The sequence below is a fragment of the Crocodylus siamensis genome, chromosome 13, assembly GCF_052110815.1.
Source record: "Crocodylus siamensis isolate JL-2025a chromosome 13, ASM5211081v1, whole genome shotgun sequence".
In the NCBI taxonomy this organism is placed as follows: domain Eukaryota; kingdom Metazoa; phylum Chordata; order Crocodylia; family Crocodylidae; genus Crocodylus; species Crocodylus siamensis.
Genome location: NC_143407.1, coordinates 37655779 through 37681050, shown reverse-complemented (window position 1 = coordinate 37681050; position 25272 = coordinate 37655779). Strand labels below are relative to the sequence as shown.

The 25272-nt window shown below is 52.2% G+C and overlaps 1 protein-coding gene across 2 annotated transcripts; it reads right to left on the bottom strand.

Moving 5' to 3' along the window:
- Positions 1-7387: 7387 nt before the first annotated feature.
- On the bottom strand, positions 7388-25257 carry UNC119 (unc-119 lipid binding chaperone). 2 transcript variants are annotated; one of them, XM_090026534.1, is made up of 5 exons: positions 24975-25257; positions 18419-18532; positions 16802-16904; positions 15461-15633; positions 7388-13594 (listed from the first exon to the last, which is right to left on the bottom strand). In XM_090026534.1, exons 1-5 carry the CDS (start codon positions 25168-25170, stop codon positions 13482-13484), a joined length of 699 nt encoding a protein of 232 aa, XP_089882660.1. In that variant the 5' UTR covers positions 25171-25257; the 3' UTR covers positions 7388-13481. The 2 variants fall into 2 exon arrangements, with proteins under 2 accessions (XP_089882660.1, XP_089882661.1); XM_090026535.1 differs by lacking the exon at positions 24975-25257 and adding an exon at positions 19077-24966.
- Between the last annotated feature and the right edge of the window lie 15 nt (positions 25258-25272).

The following is a 25272-nucleotide window of genomic DNA, read 5'->3' as shown; positions in this document are numbered from 1 at the left end:
AATACGGTTCATAAATAGTTGTAGAAAAGGCAGTCACGGATGTGTTAGCAATTCCTTACACTTCAATAGCTCAGCCATTTGAAAGTACTAACGGGCTTTATAGATTAATAGCGAGTAAAATTTCACATTTTATATCTAACCTGCTGTTCAGTAAGTGAAAAAGTATTTGAAACCATAATAAACTTCATATTACAGACATAAAATTAATAAAGAACTCCACTTTTAGTACTCAGACTATAATTGCTTCATTTCCTTGCTATTGTCTTGGATACTGTTGCTGGTTAGGATTCAGTTATTTCAGCTAAAGAGCACCAAGTCAAAATGGACTGGATTTCAGACTTCGTTGAGTTTACAATAATGCCTAATCACAGATGATGTACTGAGAACATTACAAAAGTGCTAGCATCTGTTTGAAGTACTTCAGAGCTTGCAATGCTTTGTGTCTGGCAGCAAGCATCACATCGACTTTGTGCATCTAATATGATATCTCAATGATACTATTCTGCAGTGTTTTACATAAACTCGGTCATTATTGTGGCTTCCATTTGAAAACCGAGAATGCTCTGTACAACAGATCAGGCTTTCAAAAGCATTCTTGGGGAGATGCTTTGACTACTAAGATTCATTTGGTGATAGCTTCATGGAAAGAGCATATGCACTCACGCAGAAGCCTGCACAGTTAATGTGAGTGGATTGTTCCCCAAAGCAGCGTTCTGGGTGCAAACTGCTCCGTCTACAGAAGGCTGCTCAATTAAAAACTGCCATCTCTTACTAAGATTTTCAGTACACCTTCCTACCTTCTGACAGCAGCTCTTCAGTAACAGCAGGAGAGTCACAATCTTGGGATCCAGCCTACTACATACACCGAGAGAGCACAGACAGAGAATATCTGCATTAAATACACATGCCATAAAACATCCTTTTCTTTACACACAGAATTTCGGTGTGGTGACAAAGCTCTAAGTGGTGACTTTGACTTCAATGCCAAATGCATTGTCCAGCGATCAGACCTGATCATTGATAGAGGAGTGCACGGCAGACGTTTTAATAAAATAGTGGGGAAGGCAACCTGGGGACAGTGGCCTGCCCAGACTGCCGAAACCCCGGTCACAGGGTTTTTCTACATCCCCCAGAAGACTGGACGTGGAAGCGTTGCCCCAAACAGGAAAGCAAAGAGAACACACGTCTTTCTTAGAGTATACATTTTATGTTATTAAAATACTTTCTTATCCTGTCCCTCACTACAATATTAATAATCATCACCATCAGGATGTCTACAGGGGCAGACAGCTGAAATCTCAGTGTTTTTATAGGTTAACCAATAATGTTTCTAAAAAGAAATCTAAGATCACTGAACACTTCTGGTATCGAATTTTAAGAATTATTTTAAAGTACTTAGTCATCTCTAGCTGATATTTAAATTGCAGGTTTGGTGCAAGTTTTTTAATACTTAAAAATAGACACTTTGGGTAATACATGACCAGACCCTGCTCTCATAATCACACGTTCTCCTCTTGAGGACACTCATTTCCAATTTATGAAATATTGAGAATATAAAAGTGTCATCAGGATCTCTAAATACCCCCATGAAAAAGTCCCCATTGATTTCAAGAGGTTTCCACTCAGGACCTTTTCCCCATAAGCAACCCAAGGAACTGCCCTATGGAGACCAAACACAACAGCAGCAAGCAGCTACTACTACCTGCAGAGCTGGTTGCTTTATTCATTCTGAAATGACCAAGTCTTAGCATCAGTTGCTCCAGCTGAGGTGGCTTTGCAGCAAGGCAGGGTTTCAGGTACACAGGTTTTCTCTGGCCCCCTTGAAGGTCTGCAAATAGCCTGGGAAAATCCAGGAGTTTTTCCCCTGATAACTTGTCATGCAATTTGCACCTAGCTCAGCTCTTGTTAACCATTTCACTCCACCTCCTTCCTGGGAATGCCCGGGGGTCTCTCTGGGGGGCTGCCTTGGGGAGTGCAAATGCTTGCAATGTTTAAGCAAAATGCCAAGGGTCTAACCTGGCCACACGCGTCCTGGGGCGTGTGGGCAACTTTGGGGGTGCAGGGGCATCGGGTGGAGATGCACAACACTGGTAGCTGGGGTAACATCCTGCCCTCACCTGTCCCCTGGGTGGAGAAGCCACTGCACCCTGGCCCAGGCTCTGCTCTCCACCGGGCTGCCCGACCCTGCATGCAACTGGTGCTCAGTGCATTGGGAGGCACCACTGGCAGACCCCACCTCAAGCACCCAGGCTTCCCTCCCCCTCTGACACCTCCAGAGCCCTCACACCTACTCTCCCCAAAGCTCCCCTGTGAAATCTTCCACTTCCTCAGAGCCCCTCCCAACTCTTCTCCTGGCACCCTAATAAAGACCCCACAAATGGCCACTCACCGAGCCCTGGTGCCCCTGGCAGAAGCATGGGGGGTTTCATCCTCTCGTTACCTCTATGCACGGGCTGTGCAACAAACTTAGCACCTACCCCAAGCCCACAGGCAGCAGCGAACAAGACGCTGCCACGCCAGGCCTGCTGAAAAGAGGACCTGGGGACAGATGCCCCAGGCCTGGCAATGCAGAAGTGAAGCCACTCCAGGGACACCTGCAGGCACGCTCCAGCAGAGGGATTGGGAACAGGCGCAAGGGATAACCGCTCCTAGTGCCTGTACTGCTGTTTTAGGGTTTTGGGTGAGCATGACAGCAGCCCCCCAGGGACGCACCATAGGCATTTGTCCAAGGTCACCAGGGAGCCGGACCCAGGCCCTGCAACACAGGGCTCTTCCCTTCCTCATCTCACCACAGTTCACAAGACCAATACGACTGTGCTGGTGTGGCCGGTAGTCCTCTCACATGCAGACAGCCCAAAACCAAAACAGCCGTAGTTCCTATTGTGTCCTCGTAAGAAATCCCCAGCTAGCAGGTTGCTCAGCAGATCGGCTACATTAGTTTAAAATAGTGCAGGGGGATGATTCAGAGGCAGACACCCTCAGCGCTTGCACAAGACAGCTTTGGAGAATGGGTGTAGGCGGTTTTAACTTGGCACTGAGAATGAAAGATCATTCAAGAAACCTTGCCTCTATCAGAAACTGTTCAGAAGGGAGAAACTCCACACACATCCAAGATCACGCACATGCCGAAGAAAGTAACTTGTACCTGTTTCGCGAGCAAGGAACTTAGGATCCAATCCTGAAAACTTTGACTTCATTTCACACCCCTAATAGTCCCAACATGTTCATACCCATTTTCAGGTGCTGGCCTAAATAATTCCTGAAAGGCTTTGGTGAGCTGCACCTAGATTAAAGGATGGTTAAAGGAATTACGGGATGTTGTGCTTATCCCAAGCACAAGTGTTTGCACCCACAGCAACAGCGGACAAAGAAGAGCTCGAGTTGGGCAGCACCACATAGCCTGCCTAATTTGACCTCCCAAAATAACTTGCACCATATGACAAAATCCGTCGATTGTGATCGATGGTTTTAACAGGCATCCCGACTGCCCATTCAGAAATCCTGAAGCCAGTCCCACAAGGTGAGAACCCCCCCAGACACGCGCTTGTCCAGAAAGAGTGGGGAGAAAACCCCACGCCTTCCCAGACACATGCAGCTCACCTGCACGTTGTTGGAAGTCTCCAGTTCTAATATTTCTTGCTATGTTATCCGAGTGTTTTATTATTATTATTATTATCCTGTAGGACTAGCTAGTCAGCAAGAATTAAAATACACCTTAAAGCAAAACATAGACTCTGGCTTTTGGGGTCTGGGTGCAGCAAAAACCTAAACCTGCTTACTGTTTTCATCCCTTCTGAAGTATCCTCAGTTTGCCCGTCCACCTAGCAGCGAGGTGCACAGGACAGAAAAGAGCAGCGAGGGCCAAGCTTTGTGTGTGCCACAAAGCAGCCCGATGCCATCCCTGAGCGCCACTCCAGTCTCCTACCCCTGCCCCATCTGCTGCTCTGCTTTCTGCTCCGGCTGTCACAGGATCATAGGAAAGCAGGACTGGAAGGGACCTCACAAAGTCATCTAGTCCAGCTTCCTGCTCAGAGCAGGATCATCCCAGCTAAGTGCCTTGTCTAATCTGTTCTTGAAAACTTCCAAGGATGGAGGTTCCAGTTCCTCTAGGTAGCCCGCTCCAACGCTTGACCACTCTCATAGGCCAAAATTTCCTCCCAATCTCCAACCTGAATTTCCCTTCCTGAAGTTGTCACTGTTGCCAGTCCCCTCCCGGATCTGCCACATGCCGCACACAAGCTGCCCAGGCCACGAGCTGCCCACCCCGGGAACGCAGCACTGCAGACAGGGAGGCACCAACGTTTGTGATGTGGTTTTTGGTCTCTTGCTACTCCTGGGTGCAATGTATTCTGTTCCCTTTTTAAGCCACGCTGGGCTTTGCTTGGGAAGGGGGGGCACAAATCCCTCAGAGCACTGGGCTACTGGCTGCTCCTCGCCTGACCCCGCACGCCAGCTGAAATCTCACCCTGAAACCTGCTGAGGGCCGCTCTGGGGATACTGCCACCTTTCCAGGATGAATCAGCAGTCTCCATTTCAAACCTGTTCGACTGGCAAAGTCCCGGCGGCCTCTAGCATTCCGGCTTCTCTTGGTAAAGTGAACTAACTACCTCTGCTAGATTTCATTCACACCCAGTCCTCCAGCACAGCCACCTTCCAGGTTTCCTTCTGCAGCTGCAGGAGATTTGGGGATTATTTCCCACACAGCTGTAGTAGGGACATTTTGTAAAACAAATCACTGTTTGTCCTTATCCCTTCTCTACCTGTGCATGATTTCTATCCTTGCAACTCCTCCCAGGTATTTTCATTTACAGACTTAATTAACAGTTTGCTCCTTCTTCTAGATTAACGATGTTATCATGAAATAAAACACGACTTCATTACTAAATTTTCTCAGTTTTCAAAAGTGTTTGGAGCTCACCCAAGTGCAATTACCGCTACTTACCTAAATTCCCCTTGTAGTCTCGATTAAATATACTATACAGCCTATATTCACCTCTTGTCCTAAATTACTGTTTATAAAAACTGCTGCATTGTATAATGTCCTTCTGCATTTACAAACCTGCTTTGGATCCTGCAGAGAGAGAAGTGCATGCTGTTTGCTTTTGCTAAAAACCAGTTCTCATGCCAATGCTGGGATCCACAGCAACCTGGAAAATGATTCAATGAAGGGAATAGGAAGAACGTCAGTGATGCTGATGAAGGGCAAGCCGGAGCAAGAGATTTTGAGAATTTTCTTTTAAAGTGACATTTGTAATACTAAAAAAACTCCCCATACGTAGTGCTTGAATACATGTGAATTGTAGAAAGGTTTGTTTTCTTCCCATTCTCCAACATATTTGTATACACTGTGTTAAGTATTCAGCGCTAGGCTCCATAAGCACATTCAGAAGGAAGAATTTCTCACTTGCCAAATCCTTACGGGACTTAAAACTCACATTTATTCTGTATAAATCCTGAAGAGCAGCAAAACTCAATTGATCTGCCCTCAGTTTATCCATCAGTGCAATATTTCGTTTTATTTTTTCAAATGAAAAATCATTTTGTTGTTGAAACTATGCCTTATATTTGTTTAGCTACTGCTTCTGCTATCTAAGCGAGAGTATGAGGGGAAACGGCCCTCTGCCACTTGTTTTCTATGCTATTATGCATCATTGGTATCTCAGCTGAGTTATGTATCTAAGACTTCGAAACAGTCTGCTTTATATTTATAAATTTTTCTTTAAAAAACCCCAACTATTTTGTTAAACAAAACAATTTAAAGCAAGTCTGGGTTATATTTTCCAAAATGAAAGAAAAATATGTATATTGCCATAGTCCAAGGAGTCTTAATTCAGTTCCCCTCAGCTGTGCTGGCATTAATAACCACACGCACCATCACTTGGACTGTGAACTGATGCTAAATAATGTGTATTAGTTACAAAGATATTCATGTTGAATGCTACACTGTAACTTCCAATAAAATTAAAGAAACAATAGTCTAAGGCTAATGAAGATCATTTTTCCATGGTGACTTTATTTTAAGCCCCATGTTACCTTTAGGCAGGGATAGACAAGAGCACGTGCATCTGAAACATCCATTTCCAAAATCACTCAGCGAACATGGAAACATTTCAGATCGTGTGAAACTCTCTGGGGAGAGGGCAAAGTTTCACTCAGAAAATCATCAAATCCACGTGCAGGTTCATTTTTGTTTCAGGGGACATCTAATTAGAGAAGGTTTTACTATTAAAGCTATTATATGAAACTGCTCTTGCAGCTTTATCACAAGGAGTGAATTAATTTTGTTTTACCTCCTTTGAAGGCAGGCAGAAGCAGTTTTGCGTAGGCTGCAGCCGTGACCTGATAAGGCTTCGTATTCGGAGGAGTGAGATTATGGCTCAGGAAGGTATTTCAGTGCAGAGAAAGGCTTTGGGCCAGAAGATGCTGGGCAGACATATCCCCCCCACGCTTGCCCAGTTTCTCCCAAGGAAGCAGGGGCAACCTTAGAGCAACCAGAAGGCAATTTCCTTTCCCCACTTGGAAGAGGGCAGGAGACGGCACCCAGGTGTGCGAGGCACAAGGAGAGCAGGATGCCTCCAGGCAGGTGTGCGAGGCGAGGCAACCTGAACGAGGCGGACGACTGTTGATTGGCAGCATACTCATCACGCCGCACGCCTTGCCGACCGGCTCCTCCCCATCAGCGGCTAAATCCTAGAGGGACACTGCCACAGCACGTCTGGGCCCCAAACTGCACTCCACAAACACGCTCTACAAGACATCACAGATCCAGTCACTCCAGACCTAAACTTTGCTTCCTCTGGAGAGTTTGTAGTCAAACACTGAGCTCAGGCCTGCGAGAGCCACCCCTAAAAGCCTTGTACAGACTTTGTTGGAGGAGACCTCTCCCCAGACTTTTGCAACCCCACATTTGCAGTGTTGCATTAGTGCAAGACTGGCACGGCAGCCTATACTTTGGCCGTGTGCTTGTCTCTTCTTCCTATGCACGGCAGCCTCTTGGGGACTCTTCTATTATTTTCTTTCTGCCCGAAGTCTGATCATTTCCCAGGTCACCGGTTTCTGAAAATTACCCTGTATTCACTTACCATATTTTATTTCATGTTTAACCAGTCCCCTGTGATATCCACCAAATATTCCTTCATACTTAAAGAGAAGAGCAAGGATTTTTGGGGGTGCTATCTGTTATGAGACTTACTGTATAGCTGGGAGGAACATAAGCCAGCTTTCGGGTACTGCTGTGCCCTTCCACAGAGGCAAACCAAAACTGCTCTTTTTTTTAATTAAGATGTTCCTAATAAACATGTTGGTATAAAACCATCCCCATACTAAAATGCATTAAAACCATAAAACGGACCAACATTCAAAGTACAAAAAGGCACCACCATTATAGGATCAATAATTTACTTTTATTTCTTTATTTACATTTTGCAACGTGTTACAGGAGGAGAAACACTTGCTAATGGTAGTTACACATTTTTAAACCCTTGTCCAAAATAATGGAAATGTTTGAGCATATTCTTTAGCCTGGGGATTCGTAGGACTTGACTGGCAATATTAGTGAGCTGGAAGCAAGTGAACTCACTTTGTACTGACTGCGTGTACTAGTTTCGCACAGTCCCTGCCCTACCCCTGTAGGGAGATGCTAAGCCCGTCTAATTTGCTTTCTCCTGCACTCTCAGTCTTCGTGCTACCCACTTCAGCATCTACAAACAAGTAAAGCAAACTAGAAACTGCCTGCCAAGGGCTCTGTTTCTCCAGCAACTTGCTTAGTTTCCTGGCCCAGAAAGAAAGAAAAAAAAGATCCTAATTCCCCCAAATCCCAGGTCTCCTGCATGACAATGCTTTGCGTTGTTACTAAGCCAGCTACACTGAATGCACTAACGAAAAGTGGGTCCGGTCACTACAAGATACAAAGATTTATAAAATGAATTTGATAAAAATGTTACTAATATCATCCCCCTGGAAATATGCTTAGATTCCTAGTTCCTTCCACCAAAAATAGATTTTTTTTAAATTTTATAAATACATATTTTTAATACAGACAATCCAAGGTAATTCTATGCAAAAGAAGTCAGACTGTCACATTCAGACAGGTATCCTCGGTGTAGCATTAAGGTAAAAGCAGACATCACAGTAGGCGTTAGCACAGTGATTCTAGGGAGGCAGTTCACTAACTCAGGCGAATGGATAGATGAACACACGCAAGCTCACCTGCTCAGAGACTGTGCTGCGAGCCCAAGACAACCCAGCCGGTGTCCCATGCACAGCTTATCACGTCACGTCCCCCGAGTATTGCATGTTTAGGGACGTGTAGGGAGTTAGCAGAGAAGCTTCAGTAGGAATCCAAGGAACATGAACACAGTTGTGCGAACTTGACCAGTACGTGCGTTCGAGACACAAAGACACTACAAACGATTGCAATCTTTTCTTCACGTAACAAAGAATACCTTAAAGCTATCAGGACCTTAAAGTCCCTAACCCAAGTTAACAGTTCTGAGCCCCGCTTTACTGACACCCGTGGGGCAGTTACGAGGTCGCATCCATCCCACTTCCCCCTAGGCTAGCACAAGTGCCGGAAATCCGGCTAGCAGTCAGACCCGGTGGACTGAAACCATCCGACACCTTAATTTCTGCAGGGCCGGTATTGCAATATGTACGAGGCATGACATCTACTACCAGTGGTATTATTGTGGCTAAGTAAGTGTTGTTCAGCTAAGCCAATTCCCAGCCCCAATGGTTAATTTAAAGACTAGGTTAATAGAAACCCAACCACACACCTCAGTCGATTTTTGTAACAGTGCAAGGGATCTAAGTTTACTCAACCAAAGGCTGCATTGGAGTCTGGAAAGTGGTCAGGGGCTACATCCAATTCATAAAAACTGGAATTGTATCACAGCTCAGTACACCATGGTTAAGTTCCAGTATACAGCTAATATCCAGGCAGTATCCATGTAAATATACAGTTTGCATCGCAATGAAGAACTGTATTTTGGGACTTGCAGCCCACTCCTCTAGGTTACAGCTATCTAAAACACTTATACAGGAGTGGCAAAAACATGTGGCCCAAAGGTCTGACAGAGAAGCCAACCCCGTTAGTGATGTGCTCCTGGGAAAGAGAGATTGCGACCTTGTTTTTGAACCTGACTGGAGGAGATTTCCAACATTTAAGAAAGGCTCCAAGTCCTTCTGAGCCAATGATAATGGAATATTCAACTGATGCACAAATCCTTTCGCTTGCCGAATAGAGGACACATCGGCAGGAAGGTTCTTCTCTTAGGTCGCTGATCCAAGGTCAGAGCTTAGAAGTATTTCCGTGTCAAAAGGATTTATTCTGTTTTGTAGTCCATAGGTTATGAAACATGGGACCATACAGTAGAGGGTTAAATATTTGCCCTGTTGCTTGAATTAACTTTGAAAAACATAGTTCCAAGGAACTTAAACTGAAAGACTTAGAAAAGAGAGAGCCAATTGCCTTGTCTGGTCAGAACGATATCACAGAGTCATAATTTGTGTTTCCTCATTCAAAGAGGTATTTCATTATGAGCAACAGCAGGGATTCAGAGTCCAAAACTTCATTTAAGACAACCACGGACATAACATTAAGTCATGTTCCAGGAAAGAACCAAAAAGTTTTGCAAAGTTAATATGTTCAAAATAAGTAAGAGAATCACTAAAAGAAGGTCGTCTTGAATACAATTATTACTGATTTATCTTGCTTTGAGATTTTCTTTCATTTGACTTTTAACAGCCCATGTTCACCAGAAATCAATAGATTTAGATAATTTATGCTGTTGGAAAGCTGAATCTGAGATAGCATTAACTTCCCAATACAGTGGCTATACAACTTGTTTTGAAAGTCAAACGCGGGCATTGGGGAAAGGACAGAAGGGTCATTAATGACACTATCTGGTGACTGCTGGGAGCACAGCCTGAATGCACCATCCACCTGGAAAGCTGGGGTTCACAATGCCAGCACAAACCTGGTATGGACTAATATTTGAATCTGGGATACTAATCAGCAGGAGACTAACAAAGAACTTTCTAGGGACCACACAAATGATAAACCAAAGTATTTTTCAATAAAGGGCACTAAAACTATGATATAAAATCCTCTGAAGTTTTAGTGTGCATTTTCTTGCTGTGCACTCTTTGTTTCAATATTATGCACTCTTTTTCTGTGTGAGCAGCAGAAAAAGAAGTGGAACATGCTCGGTGTCCATGGCCATTTACTTCTGTAGTAAGCTTAGATTATTTTAAAAGCTTTTAACAGTCTACAGCTCTCAGTAAATATGAGTTTTAACCAGTTAAAACAACAGTACAAGGGAAGAGAAAATGCTCTCTCTTACACTCCTACATGCTGGTTTAGAGTTCATAAAGCATCAGGCTTTCTTGTTATATCAGCAGTGGAGGCTCTTTTTTTCTTTTTTTGGGGAAAAAATATGAAAAAAACAAAAACCGAAAACCAAAGCAAAAAGATAGTAGAATAAATTCAATAATTTACTCCACTAAGTGGCTGAGAAGAAACGCCCCCCCGCCCCCAGTCTGTATAAAGGTTTACAGCATTTTGGTGTATAGGGCTGGGCAAACTGGCTTTTAAACGTTTCTATACGGATCACATTCAGATGGTTTGCTAGCTTGAAAACATGATCCCCTGAATATAGGTCATAATCACAGTTTACTCAAATAGTCCCTGAATCATATCATTAATATTTCATTCTCCTTTATGCTTAACTCCCCCCTTGCAATACGATGCACTGCACCAAGAAATCCATTCTGCACCTTGCTGGAAAGAGAGGACCCGTTCTCCGGGTCTTGTTCTCACAACGTGATGAAGGCAGACATGCTCACAAACTACAGTACTAAGTCACTTCCGCTTTTTACAGGACATAGGTGGTGGGGGGAGAAAGCATGGGCAGGGAGTATTTTGAAAACTGGCCAAAAAAAAATAAGGTCGACAAATAACCATAACGAGCAGGGGGCTAAGGACTTCAGTGGGGTCCCCCCCCACATTGCCTTGTTGCAGCGTTCATATTCAAAGAGGATCCTTGCTGACGGCCCCTCCCTTGAGGCAACTGCACAAAAATGGCACAACTCTCACTTTCGCAACGTGGGCAGAGATGGTGACATTTTAACTCCCTGCTGCTGGAAATGTAGGTGTCTGGCAGCGCCGGGCAGGCAGACTCGCCGCGTGCCCCTGCTATATTGATCAAGCGCAGAAGAGGTTAATGACAACAGCGGGGGGGCGGAAGATATTAATACACTGGAAAGTACTGTCGACCGATGCCGACTATATTCTCCACTGCCTCCAAATCAATTAACATATTTCCTTACGTATTAATATTTCAAGAGCTACATTAAAGTCTTCAGTATTTCCAGGAGTTTTGGAAACCTCTCGGCGTGACATAGTCTAACAGTCTTGATGCAAAAGAAAGATTTTAACCTGTTCAAGAGACTTTTTGTAAACTGGTTTTCACCTTGCGATGAATCACTGTGCTACCAAATGATCGACTAATAATCACTAGAACATTACAAAAGTAACTAGGAAAGCTCCTTGAAACCATCATAAGCAGACACCAGCTGATTTTATGGCTAGACAGAGTAGAGACAAAAGCTTGCAATAACTATGGGCCTCATCCTGCAAGGTAGTAGTTTGTTAAATCAGTGAACTCTCCATGCACGCTTTGGCCTACAGTTAAGCTTTTTAATAATAATTTTAAAAAAAAATGCTGTGCTGTATCCTAACCTGCTACAATATCCTTAAAAAACAGGATTATTTGTCAAAAGTGAAAAACAAACCAACCAAAGACAAACAACGACACTTAATCTCTTCACCGGCCCCGAGACAGCACCCTCAGTTCAGACAAAGCCTCCCTGTTCGCACGGCGCTGGGAAGGGCCTCTAGTTTTCCTGTTTGAATTAGGCTGTGATGGGAAAGGTGTTAATTCACAACAGGAAACAGACTTTTATCGAAATGAGGACAATCACACCCATCTCAGGGTAGCGGGGCCTTCCGTTGAACTCACAGATGTGGAGACACCAAGTAGTTACAAGAAATATCTACAAGCTTCAGCTGTATTTTTCTGACACCAGGGAACTGAGCTTCTGAGTAAGGGTTTCATGACCACAAGTCATTAGCAGACAAAAGGGCCGAAGCAAAGGACAAGAACACCTTTCCACGTGACACTTTTTCAGTGATTTTCAGCTATTCTAGGGTATTGTTTGAGGTTTGCAACTCCCTGCCCCCCTTCTCCAAAAGGCCGTGTAATAAAGCTGTGCAAAGTGATTCTTTAATTCTTTACAGGGCACCAGCAGTGAAGATACAGTGCTAGCTACAGTACAGCCACCACAGCCCCATGTTGTGCAACTCGTCGTCTCTACGGGATGGATCAGGTCTGGTGCAAAGGATTTTTTATTCTTTTCTTTTTTTTCTTTTTTGCAGAAAGAGGAAAGCAGCACACAGGATCACAAACTCCTTTACGTTTATACACAACAAGGAAACCGGAGAGTACACTCACTCCAATGACCCTGGAGAAATAAAACCTCTTTCCTGACGACCCATACAGCTGTGCCTACTGCTGTATTCGCCAGAGAAGGAAGGAGTTTGATGTGGGCAGGAAGAGCCTAGCCCAGGGGCTGGCTCAGTATCAGCTGCCTGGTAAAGCTAAACAGAACTAAAAAGCATCAACTTCTTAACCTGGTTACTCTGCAAAGTGAACGCCGGAGCTGAAATGAAAGGACAACGCCAGGCTTCTAACAGAAGCAGAAGAATAGGGCAGTATTTGGTTAAAAAAAAGAGCCTTTCATTGAATCACTATCCTCCAATGTGAGTTCTCTTGTTTTGAAGCTATCTATCTAACAGGACACGTCCCTCAGAGAGAGGGGGAACTTTTGCTAAGCTATGTATGTAGAGATGGCCTTTCTAATGTCACAGGTACAGTTTCTTTCCCAGAATGACAGCAAGACATCTCTAGCTGGACGTGCAAATGCAACTGGCTGTACGACTGCACCCCTTGGGGAATTCCTGAACAGCATCAGACAGCGATGCGCGTCTCAGCATTTGCGTTAGACTCCTGCCCCTTCGCGGGCTCCCCCACGCTGCATTCCTAGCGAGAGCAATCACGTGCTAAGAGAGGCTTAACAATGAGGCCGTGGATCTGCAGAGTCTCGGCAAGGAACTCGCAGACTGGGATCAACTACGCGCCATAGGGCCATCGTCACTTGGAGCGACCCAGAGCCCCAGACACTGGTGACCAGGGATCACTCACTGCTGTCACACTGAATGGAGAGTCGTTGAAGAACCGGGTTCTGCTTCAAAGCTCAGAGAAGAGGAAAGACTTCAGCAAATTTAGTCCTGAAACTCCTACTATAGCAAAGCATCCTTGGTTCCTGAATCCTTGCTCGGCGACCTGGAGGAAGGTGTTGGAATCCCTGACGATTTCTACAGGAAAGGGAAGGCCAGCGCAGCTCTGCTCCCCACCGCACGCTCACGGTCCTCCACTGTACGAATAATCCGCCTTGTTGTGCATCACCAGCTTGTTGTCTACAAAATAGAAACTGTCCGACTGCGTCTCGTAGGGGTGAAGAATCATCTCTCGAACTGCAAAACAAAGGGTGGGTTTTAGCTCACGGCTGAAAAACATCCCAGAGCCGGTGCTTCCATCAGCAAATGCAGACAGATGGGTAAAAGCACATGGGATAGGATAGGCGCCGAAAGCAAGGAACCACGACAAAGCGTGCTTTGTCCAGCTCCCTTTCCTTAGCGTCCATGATGAGCAACAACAGGCTAATCCACACATCCTCCCAGGAAGAAGGATCTGGCAACCCTGCTTTACAGGTGGGCACCTAAATCACAGAAACCCTGCCCGGGGGCATGCAGGAAATCTGTAACAGGTGCAAAAGGTCAGCCCAGATCTCCCGAGACCCAGCCCAGTGCTTTACCCATGAAACCCCTTCCTTCCCAAGCACAGGGGATGGGCGGTACATGAACAATGCTGCGCAACGTGCTGTTCTCATTCAGCCCCTGTTTTGTGCAGCCACATCCATTTGCATAACTGGCATCAGACGTTTGCACGGCCGAGAGCACTGCAGAGGCCACCAGCCAGTCACACTTCCTATTACGACTCCTATTACCAGTTTTGAAGTGGTTGGTAGAGGTTGTAACAAATGGTTAAAAGTATTTTAACAATCTCTAACACCTTGTCTTGATGCACAACACTTACTGCTAGTGACTGCATCATGCTTATAACATTTGCAAATTGCCCCGATCCTCTGCAAAGGGTTTTCCCCCCAATAAAACTGCAACCGATGCAGCTCTAGAGGCGTGTGCATGTTTTCTCTTTCAATCACTGTTAGCTGCTGAAAAGTCTTAGTGCTGGAGTCTTATCTTGACAGAAGTAAAAAGAATGAAGCTCAGTTTTCAGGTCAGCATAATTTATAGAGCTGACAGACAGTAGGAAAAAAAAGGGAAATTGAGCAAGTCTGATCTGATTGCAACTGGGAAAGTGGCAGCATGCAGCTACCCCACCCAGCCTCTGCACAGAAGCAGTTTTCTGTTGACTGCCATGGCTCCACGTGCCTGGACTCCATCTTCTAGATGAACAGTGCAACAATGCTGATTTCCACAGCTGAGCTGCACGGGCTGCTAAAGAAACGGCAACGGATTGCAAAATCATTCAGACCTTTAGCTGCACTGAAGCCATTCTCAAGATGCCCCACAAAATGGAAGTCTGATCTGACTGTGATTGGGAAACGTCTGCCGGACAGGGACAACGTTTGGGAGGGAGGCGGGTAAAATGGGAAACATAGGCTCTTCTCAGCCACAGTGCTGTTTTATTTGGATTTGCTTTTAAGAGCATCTGAAGGGCTCTGACATGATTGAGGTTTATCCCAAAAAGGCATCACATAGGGAGCAAGTGATGGTTTCCACCCCAAAACACTCCCCACCTACACTGGAATTAAAGGTGATAAAACAGCAACCGTGGCAGCAGCAAAGCAGCAGGGAATCAGCGTGTTTTAAACCCACTGCTGCATTAGTGTTTTGACACACATGGCCATGAGCTACAATACACAGAGGCAGCGAATACCAACGGCAGCAAGGTTGGGAAAGGGAAGGCAAATGAAGGGTGAAGTCTAAAAGGGCCCGACAGGTTTCAGCTTTATCAGTGCAATGCGTCATAGGTAAACCCTACATGCTGCATTGACAACGTGCCTGTCAGCGCCTGGCCACTTCCCAGGCAGGTGTCCATATCTGCCGAACAGCAAGACCGCTCTGGTTCCCTCAAAGTGAAATTTTCTTCACCCATTGCAAGCCAGGAGCTGTGTTACGGCTCACCATGACTGTGGCTGACCATGACTTGGCATAAGCGAATGAATGGGTTAGCACAGGTGCTTCTCCGCTGGCTTGGACTCTCCCATTAAAACCCCTTCCAAACATCCCTCCAGGCAAACCCACGACTGGACTTACTGAGATCCTCTGAGAGCTGTGGGAATTCGTAGATGTGCTCACAAGTGTTTTTACTGCTGGGGATACAGAACCCAAACTCAAAATCAAAGCTCTTGAGGAGCTGGTCCCGGAAGTAGTGCCTCTCGATCATGCGGAAGTTGTTAATGGGCTTGTCCCCTACTGTGAACTCCACCCTGGAAGAGAGAAAAGGAAAGCTGGAACAGTGACCTCCTGTGTAGGCAAGTCTTGGCTTTGACCTGACCCCAGGTGCTATCAGTGTAGGCTCTGGGATATACGACACTGTATGATGGGTAAATCCTATTGTGCAAACAGCGTCTGCCCTAACCTAAAATGAATATTTGCTATAACGAGGGGGGTGTCAGCTGGTAAACAACGTGGCTCTCCAGTCCCAAACACTGGGGATGAGGAGTCCCCACCAACCCATAGCGTAGCAGCGTTGGCCAGGGTACATCAAGAGGCAGCAGGTTCCCAAAGCTCGAAATATTCAGCCTCCAGATTCTCATTTTACAACCGAGCCTTTCATTGGGATTTCAATCAGGCACCTACACCCTGGAATCACCTTGCTGCTGCTTCTGTCTTTGGTAAGAGTTAAGTTCACCTAAACCACCTTTTGGGGAAAAGCCCCGCTCTGAGGCCGAGTCTGCTGAGCTGCAGTCTGACCAGAATCCAAACTGATGGCTTCTTTCCGGCTGAAAAACAGGCCTGTGCTGGAAACAGCAGCTGACATTTAATTATAGCATTACAGGCCCAATGCCATAATGACAATGGCTGCCAAGCTCTTAATCTGATCTAATTCAGGCACAAGTGAATGTCCCCTTTGTTTCCCTTCACACAGGTCCAGCCCCATCCTGGCCCAATGACCTGCTTCTCCATCTCCAATAAGAACCAAATGGGGCTCTCTCATGAACAATCAATTCCCAAAGCCAGTTAGCTGTTCCATATTTAAGAGCACGCTGGGCCACATACACTTCCTAGTTTGTTTTACTTGTTTGTAGATGCTAAAGTAGGGAGAACAAATACTGAGAGTGCAGGAGAAAGCAAATTAGAATGGCTTAGTGCAAGACAGGGACTGTGTGAACCCAGTACACGCTCGGAGCAGAGGTACACTTCCTTCCTTGAGAAAGGAAGACCTCTTTCTCAAACAGCAGCAACAGGAAAAGATTCATCCATAGCATACAAGAACCGCTCACACCACAGGACGTGAGGAATCCAAGGGCTGCACATAACCCTTCTGGTACAAGGAGCGAGCTAACGACCCTTTCGCCCCATCCACCATGGAGATCAACGACCCTTTCGCCCCAACCCGAACGCGTCCACCAGCCCCAGGTGCCAGTTACTTACGTAGCTCCAACTTGCCGAAGTCTAAGGAAAGCCGGGGTGAACTGATAGCGCACAAACCGGCCGGCATTGGGGTCAACATCCTTCTTATCACTGTGCTCACGTTCTGCAAAGGCACAAACCAACTCTCCATCAGCGGGCTGACCTGGGCTGCCACGGGGTGGCCTGCTACACTGCCTGGCCCTTCCCCACAGAGACCCCCGGAGCTTGCCCCCACATTGCTGGACCCCAGCCAAATACGGCACAGGTAAGCTGAGGCACAGAGCGGTTGGCTCTCTGCACAAGGTGGGTACGGCCTGCCAGCGGTGAGCTGGGAGGGAGGATTCAGGGGGTGAGGTCTGGCATGGCCGCCCTGCAGCAGTGGCACAGCCACGGCACATCTTTCCATTCAGCGTCTGCCGGGAGACTGCTGGTGGGGGACCAGCCTTGTGCGACCACGTGCGGAAGAACCGAGCGCACCGAAATCACCCATCTGTCACACAAGCAAGGGGCTGGTTCTCCCAATGAAGCTGCTGAGCCCAGCTCCTGCGCTTCCCGCATGAACGAGCTGGACTTGCTCTCCTGGCTCCCTGCTGCCGAACGCGCTGCTTAGGAAGTGGAGGCGAACTGGTGTCTCCCTAGAGCAGCAGTCAGGGCTGTATATAACATGATGGCTTCATCGGGAGTAGGTTTGGCATAAGCAGGAAATTTATAAAACCCCAGAGGCTTCGGCCAAAACAGCAGGATAAATGAGATACTATGAACCCTCCGGCACAGACTCGCTCGCTGCCTCGTCCTCCGTGGCACTAGGGACCTTACCCTGGATGCAGCTCACGTCCCCCCACACCCAGGCAAACTCAGAGCAGTTCAGTTTGGAGCGGCTGAGACTGTTGCCTACCATGTGCTTTGTTCGCAAAGGCCCAGCACTCCTCAGGCTCCCAGGCCTCTGAGCTGCTTTGCAGACTGTGAAGAGCAGCCTACAGGTCTGAACCCAGGATTAAGACCTGCAAGCCCCAGAGGCTGCTGTTGTACTCAGCAGCCTGACCTCAAACAAGCCATTTCAGCCCTGTGCCTCAGTTTCCCCATCTACAAACAGGGAGAAAAGTTGGTCTGACGTGCAGGGAACAGGGAGTTTAGAAGGGAACAACTGAAAGCCTCACACGGGTGCCCGAATCTTTGTTGCTACCAGCGGTGACAAACAAGGAAGAGCAGTGATAGCAGGCAAAGCAAAACCATGTATGTTGTCTGTTGTTTTCCCCACTGGTTTGACAGCAGGTCACGGCCCGTTTCCTTCCCACGGAGCCTGCTTCTGGAGACGCTTTTCTTCCCTGCTTCTGCGAGAGATGCCGAGTGACAGGGAAAGGCATGGGAGGAACTGCAGCAGGGGGGCCCAGGCCTGCATCTGCCATACACGGGGCAGGGACTGACATTTCAGCTATGCAGCTGAGTTGCCACCAAGGGACTTTGATCTCTCCTGGCCTCACCTGTTGCAGCTGGGTTTCCAGACCCTGACTTTTATTCTCAACTACATGGACCGGGCTCTGAGCTGCCCTGTTCGTCCCTGTGCCGGGAAGGGCCTGCAGCCCGAGGCTGAGAGAGCGAGGGGTCACTTGCAGCCACGCGGCGCCGGGCGGCACTCACCGGACGCAGGCGGCTTGGTGATCTCGAACAGCACCGTGCCGGACTCCATGTCCCGGATTTTGAACCTGGTGAAGTCAATCTTGTAAACGTTTTCTTCCGGGGTGCACAGATAATCTGCAGAGGACGTGCAAAGTCAGTGAGGGAAAGACCGGCCGCAGGGTCACGGCCAGCTGCGGGGGTGGCTGCACCCAGCCTCCCGCCCCCTCCCTCGCTAACACAGCTGCGCCCCGCAGGGCTGCAGGCCCCAGCATGCAAGGGACAGGTGAACAGCGCCTCTGCCCATGGCCCGGGGGGGCTGTCACCTTGCTGCAACCCTGGCCCTGCGCTTTCAGGACCCACTTTCTCCGGGGCATTGGCGAGGGGCCGGCACCTCCTGGCCTGTTCGGTTTAAGAGGCTTTGCCCCTCCCTAAAGCCATCCTCTGGCAGAATGCAAGCGGTAAGCAGCTTTGTGGGCATTAAGCCGCCTTCACTTAAATAGAACAAGAGATTCCCCCTCCCTGCCCCTGGCACGGGGCTGCCTCGCCTCCCCTCTCCCCGAGCGCCCTCCACGGCCAGAGCTGCCACCCCTTCCCCTGCTCTCGGGATGGAGCTGGACCGCACAGCTGGAAGGGAGGCCTCCGGCAGGGCTAACACGGGCTGAAGACCACGGTTGCCCACCTTGTCCTTGCCTTGAAGCCAAGCCTCTGGGCATCAACCTTGTGCTGTCACAGAAGAGGACCTCTGTGGCTCCCTACCCATTACCATTCAGGTCCCGGCTGTCACTATTCAGGTCACGGTGGCAAGCCCCTGCAATGCCTTAATATCAGCAAAATCCCGATGGGTTTGGTGCATGGGCACATGCAAGACTGACATAAGACAGCCCGCTCAGCAGCCCAGTCCCAGCTCTTCCCCTCCCACCACTGCTGCGGGTCAGTCACCTCACTCAGCACCTGCTTCCCCAGGTCCACAGCGGGCACGGACCCACCACCCGGCAAGCAGGAGCTCGCAGCACACGCGGGGGTGTCACTGGTGCCTGCAGCCACCAGCTCTCACATGCCCACGTCTCGTGCGGCACGAGCCCCCCCCGTTCTGACGCCACGGCGTTGGGCACGTCCCCGCCACACAGCACAGGCCTGCCTGGGTGCACGGACCCTCAATCCTGCCCACCGTTATGGTCACACGAAGGAAGCCAGGCGGCCCCCCCCGCCCAACGGCCCCCGGCAGGAGCCCGCTGAGATCTGCATTTCAGCCGTTGCCCTGCTGCTGGCCAGCACCGTGCACGTCACCTGGGTTATGAGCAACCCCATCCAGCCATCTCCCTGCCTGCAGAGGCCGACATGCCCTCGTCTCCTCTCTGCAGACATGCCCGCTGGCGCAGGGAACAGAGGCATTACACTTGCTTTTTGGAGGCTTTTAATGCGTCACCAGCAGCTCAAAGGAAATGGGGTCTGGCAAGGATGCTATCAGCCCAAAGCCACCAGCGCAGCGCAGACGGGACCCCGGCAGCCCCTCGATGGCTGCTGCTTTGGGAGGACGAGGTCTCCCTAGCGGAGAGCCGGGCCTTGCTACAAGCCCCGTGGGAGCCCGTCGCCTTTTTACCTGGCTGCACAAGTCCTCGTTTCCTGGCGACACCGGAGCGAGAGACAGCCTAGCACTAAAAGTGCCCCGGGTGCAGCAAACCCCTGCGCCTGCACTTGAGGCTGGTACCGTGGGAAAGCACAGGGCCAGTGGGCAACCTGTGCAAACCCGCCACCAGCCTGACTTGGATCGGGGTCTTCTGGGCCAGTCCCAAAGGCCCCTGCTTCACGGGCAGGCCCCCCTTACCCCACTGCGCGGAGGGGCAGGGGTGCGAGAGCCGCCAGCCCTGCCCGAGCCCCGCTCTCCCGTTTGTCCACAGTTCATTATTGTGTGTTTTCCTTCCCCAGCTAGCGCCATGGCAACCATTTTATCCTCTTGCTTGGGAGCAGCGGTTGCTATAGGAACAATGTCAGCAGCTCATCCAAACGAGAGGGAGCAGAGCGGAGCCGCGGGCAAAGAGCTGACGAGGGCAGACGCCGGCTGGGTGGGAACCACAGCCCGCCCTGCCTCTTCCAGGGGAGCCCGTGAAGCAGGCCTGGCTGCACCAGCACCCCCACGCCTGCCTGGATGCCCCCCCAGCGGGAGATGCCAGCTGCCGGGGCGGTGCTGGGACCACGTCGTCCTTCCCAGAGCCCTCGGCGGGCACCGCCCGGGAGGAGAGAGGGAAGAGGCGACCGAGACGTGGCAGAGACCTAACTCCTACCAGCCTGGATGGAGGCGCCTGCCTCCCGAGCGGAGAAAAGCTGCGATCTGAGCCCCAGATGGCACTCAGACGGCACCACGCACACAAAGCCACGCATGGGCATTTCTCAAAGGAGCTGGCAGCCGTATGGCAGTCCTGCTGGGAACAGCATCGCTGCCCGGGGAAGACCACGACCCCGGGCAGGAAACAGCTTGGACCTGGCAGGAGCCCGGCTGAAGTCTCCACACGCGTGTCCCTTGCTCGGCCCTGGGGCCCGCACCCTCCGGGCTGCTGGCACGTGCCCTCGGTGCTAGCCAGGACGTCACACCCGCAGGACTGCGCCCGGCTCCGGGCGAGGCGCGGAAAGAAGGCAGCGCCGGGTCTGTCTTGGGTGGAGGGACAAAGTCAGCTGTGCCCGTTGCTCGAGGCGGGGGGACTCTCGGGCTTCTCCGGACAGCCCGCTCCCCCCCGGGACCGGCACAGCCAGGCTGGCAGTGCCTCCCAGCTGCTCTCGCGCTGCATCTCTCAGCCGTTTGCCAGCACAGGAGGCCGAGTCGCCAGCCTGCCAGGGAGGGGAGGGCACCGGGGCCTTTGAGCCGAAGCAGCACGAAGGGTGGAAGCGAATGAGCCGCCCCAGCTTCCCTACGCGAGCACAGCGACCCGCCCGAGGCAGCCCCCAGCCCACAGCCAACGCCTCCTTGCACGTGGCTGGGCCACCCCACCTACAGGACACTGGACCTCAGTCCGGACCCACAAACACCTTCTCCTTTGTCCTCAGCCCCACGTACCGATCCGGGCGGCTGGGACCAGGCCCCGCTGCCTCCGCGCGCAGAGGTCCTCAGTGCGAGGGCCGGGCTCCTCCCGTCCCCGGGCCGAGCGCAAGGGGACGGACCTGCACTGAGGCAGCGTGGATGTTGCCGCCCGCTCAGCAGAGCCAGGACACGGTGATGTTAAGGGGCCAGGAGCTGTCACGGGACCATGCTGCAGGACCACATCAGTGGCTGCAGTGAGAGCCTGGCCTGAACACGCACACTACTAGTAGAGCACCCACAGACACGGGCCTGGGGCAGATGGGCCTCCAACTCCACCGCTACATCCTGCCACCGCCCACAGGACCAGCAAGGAGGGGGAATCCCAGCCTGGCAGCACCGCCTTGATACCGGGCCTACCCCCGCGACAGGGGGATGGTGAGCGGCCGCTGCTGCAGAGAGGGAAAAGCGTCTTTTCCCCTCAAACCACCTCTGGGGACTCCACAGAGAAAGAAGGAAGAGAAACAAGTCCACGTCACCGCATGTTTGCATGCCAGTGCCCACGCACCCCGGGCGAGACCTGCCGCTGACACCCCTCCTGCTGCCATGAGACAGGAAAGGGCAGGACACGCCAGGGCCCAGCCCAGCCATGCGGTGTGCCAGCCACGCTGCACCTCCCACTTGCTCGGAGGATTCGCTCGAGGGCCCGACACGCTGGGCAGGCGCTGCCCAGACGTGCAGCAGAGCTCCATCGGCGAACCAGAGCTCCCAGCTGCACCCGCCCCGTGCCGCATTATCAGGCCTTCCGGCACCGGTGCAGCTCCTGGGGTTTCCCCCGGCGGAGCTTGTGCTCCTTCCCTTTTGCAGGGACCCCCCGGCTGGACCGCGACCCGGCTGGCTCAGCGCTGAGCAGACGGCTTGGGGCCCTGATTCTGGGCTGCTGTCTCTCGCTCAGCGCCGAGTCCTATAACTCCAGCGGCTTGGAAAGCAGCGCAGATGAGCCCCTGGGGAGGGGACGGTGCACGTGTCATGGCCTCTGGTGCCTGCCTGTGGGGTGGGAGCATCCCACCCGGTGCACAGCTCAGTGAGTTTCTGCTGTGCTACTAGGCAAAGGATGAGACACCCGAGAGGGTCCCAGCCCCGGGCTGCAGCCTCTCGTCATCCTCTAGTCAAGGAGCAAGGTGGTGCACATAGCCCGCCAACCAGGGGGCCCTGGTCCTCTGCCCCACCGCCACTCTCCTCCATGCACCCAACACGACTCCGGCCCCCACAGCACAGGCCACATGCAGAACAACCCACACTGCCCTCCAAAGACAGACTGCAACCCCAGCAACACAGCAGCACCCGTGGGTGCCCCTGCTTCCCTGGGAGGGAGGCAGCACCCGTGGGTGCCCCTGCTTCCCTGGGAGGGGGGCAGCACCCGTGGGTGCCCCTGCTTCCCTGGGAGGGGGGGCAGCTGCCTTTGGAGCAGCAGTGCAGCGGGGGAGGCCGCAGCTGGCAGCGTGACGGGAGGAAAGAGATCCCGGCAGTCATGCCAGCCTGTTTCCTAACGTGCTTTATCCAACAAGGTCAGTGGCTATTTAGGAGCTGGCGCCCCAGACATAAGCCAGGTCTCCGGCAAAGACAAGTGAAGATGAAGCCGAGAAGCTGGCGATTAGGAGATTATCCGCTTGGAAGTTCTTGGGCAACGGCCAGAAATAGCACGGATGTGCACCTGAGGGGCACGGCAAAGGGCTTCCTGCCGCTCCAGCCCCCAGCACGGCCCATGGGGCCAGGCCAGCCCAGCCCCGCTGCCTCGACCCCGACGACAGACTGCGGGTGGATGAGGGCTTGTAATGGGCCACAGTCCGATGCCACTCACTGGGGCCTCACCCACCCTTGGGACTAGTCTGGTCACGACCAAGCGCGGGGCTGGGCTTCCCCTGCCACACCTGGGGGCTGCCCACTTGCAGGTGCCCGGGACCCTCGCAGATCAGCCCTAGTAGGTCAGGCAAAGACTTCTTCCAAGTCCCATACACACCTGTCAGCTCCACGCCCAGCACGGCCAGGGGAGCCCACAGCCCAGGCCAGGACACCAGCAATGTGGGCAGCGTGCTGCCCTTGCGAGCCCTCAGTCAGGAGAGCCAGCAGGAGGCTGCCTACCTGCTCAGAAAGGGCTGTGAGGAGGCAGACAGACCATCTCCGTCCTGCTGCTGAGCTGCTAAATCACTGCAATCTGCCCCCAACTCCAGTAATCCCCAGTTAATCAAGTGGCAAGAGTTTTCCTCTCTCTACCAGCAAGGGAAAGGGCCCAGCTACCAGCCAAGCCCAGGCTGCAGCTGCTTTCTGCAGCACCCAGGCCAAAGCCGAGCCTGCGAAGCAGCCCAGAACATGGGTGTTGGCCCAGACGTGACCCCCGGCACAGAGCGGGCAGCCACGGACAGCCTCGCACTGACAGGACACCGACAGCCAGGACAACTGCCATCATAAGCATATTCGGGGCACGCTAAGCAGAGCCCAGCTGCCTTCTTGCTTGTGCCGGTGACCAGACGAGCATCTGTGCACTGGAAGCAAGTGTCCCTGTGCCACGCGGTTCACAGCTCCCTGGTGCCAGGCACTCATGGGCTGTGCCAGTCACCCCCACGGAAGAGGCAGCTTCCTCCACCTGCTCGGCCGATTCCCAGGGCAGCCAGCGCCCAGCACGCTGCGGGGAGCAGTGGTCAAGCAGCTGCTTCTCTTACGGAGGCTGCCTGCCCCCAGCTCTCCAGCCCCCGCCCCAATCCTTGCATCCAGTCAAGGGCCTGGGAGCCAGGTCTCTCCACCGTGGTGCCCGGGCAATGCGCAGGCAGGCCAGGCTAGCGGAGGAGGCAGCCCCAGAGAGTAGGAAACACCTACAGACCACCGTGGCTCCACTGCAGGCTCTGGTAATGGCACGGTCCTTCACGGCGGCCCAGGCTTCACTCGCCGCCGTGGAAAGGAGCCACGGGAGAGCCGGGGCAGGTGGCATGGCTACCACCAAGGGTCTGACCTGGGCCCACCTTCCTCAGCTCGGCTGCAGAGTTTAAGCCAACAGCTAACGCTGAGCAGGCCCCTGCGCAAGGCAACGTACCTTGCCCCGCGGGCTTCTCTCGGTGCTGCACGCCTCGCCGGCTCCGCTGCAGCGGGGAGAGCGGCCGGGGCAGCCCCAGGCAGAGCCCGACCGCGCTCTCCGCAGGAGCGCAGCCCGCCGGCGCCGAGCAGCACCCGCGCGGCCAGGCTGGCTGCCGCCCGACTACGCAAACACGGGCTAACGGGGCCGCCAGCCAGGCGCCCGACCAGCAGCAGCTCGGACGGAGCAGGGGCGCTCAGCTGCAGCCCGCCCGCCGGCGGAGGCCACGTGCAGGCGCCGCGAGCGGCCCCGCAGCAGCGCTGCCCCCGCACCGCCGTCCTGCCGGGCCCCGGGGCCTAGGGCAGCGCCGGCCCGTCCCCGCGCGACCCCGCCGCGCGCACCAGGCCCGAGCGGCGCGGAGCCGGATGCGCGGCCGCGCCCGCCCCGGAGCGGAACAAAGCGGCGGCGGCGGCGGCGCCGGGCCCGGGCAGCGCGCTCACCCGTCGTGACCTTCTGCAGCCCCAGCACGTCCTCGGGGCCGATGAGCGCCTTGCGCAGCAGCTCGTCCTCGGTGCAGGCGGGCGCCGCCGCCGCCGCCGCCGCCCCGCTGCTCCGCTTCACCTTCATGGCCCCGCCGCCGCCGCCGCCCCGCTCCCTGCGGCAGCCCGTGTCGGCGCGGAGGGCGGGCTCGCTCATCCCCCGCCCGCCCTAAGCGCCTTTGCCCGCAAATCCCCCGCGCCCCGGCTCCGGCCGCCGCCGCCGCCGCTCCCCGCGGCCCGCCCCGCCCCGCCCGCCCGC